At 45.6% G+C, this 6,346-nt stretch overlaps 1 protein-coding gene across 1 annotated transcript; it reads left to right on the top strand.

Moving 5' to 3' along the window:
- Positions 1–2,419: 2,419 nt before the first annotated feature.
- Positions 2,420–4,549, top strand: BBS12 (Bardet-Biedl syndrome 12). The gene is made up of 2 exons (XM_010143442.1): positions 2,420–2,821; positions 3,344–4,549. Exons 1-2 carry the CDS (start codon positions 2,420–2,422, stop codon positions 4,547–4,549), a joined length of 1,608 nt encoding a protein of 535 aa, XP_010141744.1.
- Positions 4,550–6,346: the final 1,797 nt, after the last annotated feature.

Here is a 6,346-nt window from a genome sequence, read left to right as displayed (position 1 = left end):
CCGGTGTGTCTGTTCGTTCTCCAGGATGCCTCCTGCTCTTTGCTGACCCCACCTGTGGTCGACTTGGAAAAGTAATTCCACTGGACCCTTTGCCTTTTCCACCTCAGGCTGGATGGAAAAAGAGGTAAGAGATCAGGGCATGGGGGCACGAGGAGCTGAATTTTGGGTCTGCTCTATGTTCATTCCTAACAACAAAGAATAGCGTGATGTTCCTGCTAAAATAACATGCATGAAACAAAAGGAGGGGGAAGTATCACAAAGCCATAAATCATACATGCCAGGGACTGCACAAGCAACGAAGTAAAACCATTATTTCCTGTAAGCACGTGCCCTGCCTTCATCTGGTTTTGCAGCCAAACCATGGGTCCATTTGGTTGAGGTTTGTGGATCTGCAGGAGTACAGGCTGCCGTCCAAAATGAAGTTACAGTTTTAAAGTATGAGTTTAAGCTGAGAGGACGGGGCACATTTTTCAACCTAAATTTCAGAGAAAATTGTAGCTAAGCAACTTGTAGTTGGCTGTGTTGAGGTTTGGTGGAAGTGAATTGACTTCACAGAAGGTGTCTCGTAACCGTTCTTGGTTTCACGTTTGTTGACATAGAATTGCTATTCTAATAAGACAGTGGCTCGTATTGCTGAGCTGAACCCTCATTTGGGTCTGATTGGGGAGTAACAAGTTCACCCTAGTGGCAAATGGAAACCCTTTCCCACCAAACGGCAGCGTGGCTTTCTGCCCCGAGCTGTGTGCCGAGGACCCAGGTGGTGAGCGAGCATTACTGGGCCTTTCTGCAGAGCTCTCTGAAATAGTGTGAGGAGAATCACAAATTGTTTCTTTGCTCTTTCTGTCTAAACAAGAGCCGGTTGAGAAGCGACCATTACCAACTGAGAACCGCTTGAATTCAGAAGCAGTGATCTTGGAGGAAAAAACCCAACAAAACAACAACCCTCCCCCAAAACAACCAAAAAACCCCCCAAAGTGACTGTCTTAGTAAATCCTTAGGAGAAATCAGAAGGCACAAGGAGTTGTTGGAGAAATGATGGAAACACAGTTCATGTCAGATTCCATGATCCAATAGTTATTATTTAGTCACTTTATTTTTGTTTTTTGGTTTGTTTCAAAACAAGTGACCTCTGACACTAAGCTGAGGGTTCCAGTTAAGAAAAAAAGAGCCTTTTTAATTCTTATTACTGGAAGTACTGATGCATAGCGTGACTAAACCATTATCGCAAGACATCGCCAAGAAAAATTTCCAGGAAAACCCTTAAGCAGGTTGGATGGGGGTTTTCAGATGAACATTCCCAGTGCAGTTATAAAGGTGAAAGTCCCTGCTTCTCTAAAAGTCCTTTTCTTAAATTGTTGATTGTGGGTAACTATAGACTAGAATAGTGTCTTGGTTAATGATTCTTTTGGTGCTTCAAGATGTACCTAGTAACTGGAGAGAAATTCTGGTGTCAAACTGGGCTAGGCTAGAGCTTCAGGTCTGTCAGCACAGAAGGGTTGTTTCTGACTGCCTACTCTGCTTCACACTTGGTTTCATCTGAGGTAATAATATTCAGATGGACTTTCAGTGAGTGGGGTGGAAAACACGTTTTCCGTTTGGGAGGGCTATGCAAAGGGGCCTTTAGGACGATGAAATAAATTATTTGAATCTGAGCATAAAAGGTATATGGCTAAAGCTTCTTCATTCTTGGTGTGTATACCGTTTTGTTCAAAAAAGGGGAAAAAAATGAAGCTTTAGTATAATCCATGTGGTCTGCCACAGGACTGTGGTGTGGAAGGGATTTCAAGGGAAAGAAGGCTTATTTTTGGCAGATTAAAACTGAGTAGTAGAACAAAACTGTAAAGTCTTGGCAGTTTGTTTCGTGAGCTAGAAGCAGTGGCGTTCCTTTTCATGCACATTTAATGTACTTTTGGTCTGTGCTAAATGGAATAAATCGGACTAGAATGCAGTAAGTTTGGTTCCGTTTTCCCAGATCGGAAGGTTAAAGTCAGTGGCACAGCTGTTGGTCCCAAGGTGGACCTATACGGAGCACTTCTGGTTTGCACAATCAGCTCTAATGAACTTTGGTTTCAAGTAAGCCAAGTAACCGAAATTCCAGGTAGCCAGTCAGGAGAGAAATGGGGGTTCTGTACAATCTGTACTGCTTCGTGTTTAAGAAACACTGAGTTAACAGCATTTTGCTATCCACCAGCAAGAAAAAATTCCGTGGTATTTTAGCAATGCACCATTTCAGTAACTGTGCGCATTGCTGTCGCACAGTCAGTGTCCGGGATGGAGAACTGCTTTTTTCAGAGAGCCTCCCAGGAGAGCTGTGCTCAGCGTTAGGCTGTTGGTTCCGTTCTTTGGCGACCAGCGCTCTGGAGCGCTGTGACCTGGGGCGCTAAGTCTGTGTTCTGTTCACAGGTGCTGCCTGCAGCCCATGGCTTTCAGGGCGGTGAATGCAAGAAGACACCTTGGACTTCAGCAGCTCTCATCCTTAGCGTTAGCTGGAAGAACATTACTGGGGCCAATGAAATCGTGTAAATTCATTGTGGATGAAAGCACCAACCAAAGCACATTGATTTGTTCCGCCGTCAGGCTGATTGAAAGTTTGGATTTAACGAGTGCCGCTGGACAGCTTCTTAATGAAACCATTCAGGCACAAAACAAGGAGTTTAGGACTGGGACGAGTACCCTGTTGTTTCTCGTTGGCGCGTGGAGCAGTGCCGTGGCGGAGTGCCTCCAGCTGAATGTTCCTGTTTCAGCAATAGTGTCTGTGATGTCTGAGGGGTTGAACTCCTGCTGTGAGAGAGTCCGGTGCCTTCAGATGTCGATACATGATGTAAATAAAGAGCTGTGTTCTCGCAGCGTTAGGCCAGATGCTTTTCAAAGCAAAACTTCCCAAACTGGACATGACAGTCTAAATCCTCAGGTTCGCCTGTGTTTCCAGAAAGATGTTTCTGCACCGGAACAAGTAATTCAGATAAATTCTTATTCCCATCAAGAAAACTCTGGTAATTTTAACACTCACCTGGCTGCACCTTTGGCTGGCGTTGGTTCAGTAGCTGCATTTGTCAAACCAGGAGGTGACAAATGTACATCTGTGATTTCTGGAAGCAGTGTTACTGCATCCGGCTATGCCAAACAGAGGTTAACCCATAGCAGATACTTCAGCACTCTAGGAAAGGGCCATTTTTCAAATCAGCAAGGTAATTTTCAGGGACCATCAGCAGATCCATGTGAATGTTTGGGTCTGGGACACCTGGCAATGGCTCTGAGCCGTGGAAATCAGACTAGCATGAAACTGCTACAAAGCATTATTGCATATCAACGAGAGGGAGCAAAATGCAGAGGCTCTTCCCAGTTTAATACTGCAGAAATTGTGACGTGCTGTTTACTGGGCCTACCTGAAAGCTGTTCTTGTGTCTTGCCAGGCTTTGTCACGTTAGTATCACCAGAACAAGCTGCAGTTATCAAACGCTTTGAAGACAAGCCCCTTCGGATTCTGCTGGTGGATGGTGACTTAACTGAACAGTATCGTCACTTGGGTTTTAATAGACCGTGTAACGTAAGGACTGTATTGGAGCGTCCGAGCCTGTGGGAAGGCAGAGCAGGAGACTCGTGGCTAAGCAGTGTCTTAGGTACTCTGATAAGCTTTGAAGTAAACTTGGTTTTGGTCAAAGGAAATGTGTGCGAAAACGTGATGGAAAGATGCATAGCAAATGGTATATTGGTAGTGGGTTCCGTGACTCGGGATGTGCTCTGGGCCTTCAGGGAGGTCACCGGCGCCCAGCCAGTCACATACCTCACCCAGCTGAATGCTTCTGGTGTGGGGAGCGGGGCCCAGGTGGAGCTGTGGAAGGCCTGCGATGGGCGTGCAATGGATCTGGGTCAGCTGGTGCCCATCAGGATAAAAGCGCGAGGAATTCCCCTGCTCACGGCCGTGCTTACCACTGCTGTGGCTTCCAAGGTGCAGCTCATTGAAGACCAGTTCTGGACTTTGGTGTATCGACTCCATCATGCTTTAAATGACGAGAAGGTTTTTCTTGGTGGTGGTGCAGTGGAGTTCTTGTGCCTTAGTCACATTCAGATGCTTGCAGAACAGCCTTTGGAACCTGCAAATAAAAACAGCATGAATGAGTGTCTCAGACCTTGGCTGGCAGCATCTGCGGCAGAGTATAGGTCCGTTGTGCTGCGAGCATTGGCGGGTGGCTGGAAGCAGTATCTGTCTGTAGTTATGTGTAACTCCACAAAAGCTGCGTCAGAGCTGGAGGCGTGTGCCTTAGTTGATCATCACCTCCAAAAAGCAGCTGAGTGTGGTGGCTCTCCCTCAGCGTATGTATTGGAAGAGTTCAGAAGAGGTGATCTGCTCAGGGATGGTTCTGGTCCCTCTGCCGGCCACGGAGGGGGTTTAAAGGTTTATGATAATGTTATGGCCAAGACAGAGGCGTGGCGCAGAGCTCTAGACTTGGTGCTGTTAGTGCTTCAGACAGATGCTGAAATTATCACAGGTCCCAAAAGGAATCAGCTGTTGAACTCACACGTGTCGAGTGAATTTATGTTTTTATAGGACTTGCAGGCGTTATTTATAAGTCCGTGAGTCAATGGAAGGTGCAACCTGCATTTCTTCACAGTTGGTAAAGCAAACATTTGGATGTGATCACAACTTCAGAGTGTGACAGCGGAAACCAGAACGTGAGGCAGTCACAAGGTAGATACAATTTCCCATTTCTAGAAATGGCAGGTAAATAGCAGAGAAAAATCACTTGTGGGCTTTCCTCTAACCCCAGCTGGGCATTTCTAACCAGTGGTTCTGCCTGCAAGGGAGATGCACGCAGTCTGACTCCTCTTACTGAGCCGAGCAGAGGTGCAGGTCTTCTTCACGCTGCAATGTCGAGCACCAGGCAGGTGGGTACATATCAGACTTTTCTCCGACAAGGCTTGACACTTTGGACGTGCTTCTGTTCCGAACGCACGCTGTCTCTGTACGGTATTTGCACTTGGGATCTGTAAATCATTCTGGTTTAACAGCTTTTAATGTCTTCTGAAGAAGGGTAGGGATTTCTTACGTACCATTGGCGTACTTGTGTTAAGTGAAGGAATATATATAAACATAACTGATTTTTAATTGATATCTTGCTCTCAGTTTCTGTATGTTACAAATATAAAACTTGCAATAATGTTATGTGTTACGTTTTACACAAAGATATTATATTAGTAGATTCTACTTTGGTGTATTTATACGGGCCATATATCAAATGAATACCCTTTGGAATGTCTCTCGTTTTGTCAGAAATTCAGGTCGAATCCTCTGTTTTGGTGTTACGGAATGGATGTAAGCCTAAACAAAGTGGTTTTGTATATCATGAGCTGGAATTTTAGATTATTTCTTTTGGGTTCTTTCAGTTATCATTGCAGAGCGGAAAATGTTGTATGTTTTAGCTGTTGGCTGAAAACTGAGAACTAATTATCATGATGATTGAGGCAAGGCATTTTTACCGTGTTTCATCTCTTAAAATTTGAAAGCGGCCAGAGAGAAGTGGCACTTTGCAAGGAAGAGGTGTGTAACTGTGGAGATACTTTTTCTGAATTTGAAATGTCTCACCAGACTGCTGAAAACAGAACGGCGAAAGACTGGGGATGGTGAAACTCGAGCATATTCTTGCTTTTAGGAACTCTCTCCTGAGAATGCTGCTGCCTGGCACTACTTGGGTTAAGCACTTACTCCTTGTGATTGCTGCTGCTGCTGGCAGACAGTCCCGTGGTGGAAGCTAAGAACTGGGGTGGCCTGAGGAGTGTTTTCTGATACAGCGCAAAGGCAGACAAAAAGCAAGTGGTTATTTTACTGCTAGAGCTTTTGCTGCTGCTCACTTAGTGTTTTATAGGGATGTTTCTTCTTCTGGATTTCTTTTCCTTGCGGTATCTCCCCACTGCAGAAGATGTCTCGTAGGAGAGCCATCAGCTGCCCCAAACCCCCGTGACCGCTGGCAGTCAGTCCCCCAGCTGTCTTGTGCTGAGCATTAACACAGTTCTCTGCCTCTGCGCCCTGTTGGAGTTGCTCTTCCCTCCTGGGAGGACCCTTCCCCTCTACCTGTGCATTTCACAGTGCCAAATTCCAGAGGGCTCGAGTTAATGGAAAGGAAAGACAGCTCCTAAGATGTCTCCCCTGTGGTGCCAGCCAACGCTTTGGCATTATAACCAGTTAAAATTGTCAGTAGGTATTTGTCAGTATCTGATATTTTCTACCTCCCTCATGTTCTCCAAAGTATTTTGCTTCCTTTGATGTCTACATCCCCCTAACACACAGCTCCACCACCTGCTAAAAATAGCCCCTTTTGAGACCTGCATGCAGCTTACAGATCTTATA

The sequence above is a fragment of the Buceros rhinoceros genome, unplaced genomic scaffold, assembly GCF_000710305.1.
Source record: "Buceros rhinoceros silvestris isolate BGI_N320 unplaced genomic scaffold, ASM71030v1 scaffold34019, whole genome shotgun sequence".
Lineage (NCBI taxonomy): Eukaryota > Metazoa > Chordata > Aves > Bucerotiformes > Bucerotidae > Buceros > Buceros rhinoceros.
This window is presented reverse-complemented; position numbering and strand designations above follow the sequence as displayed.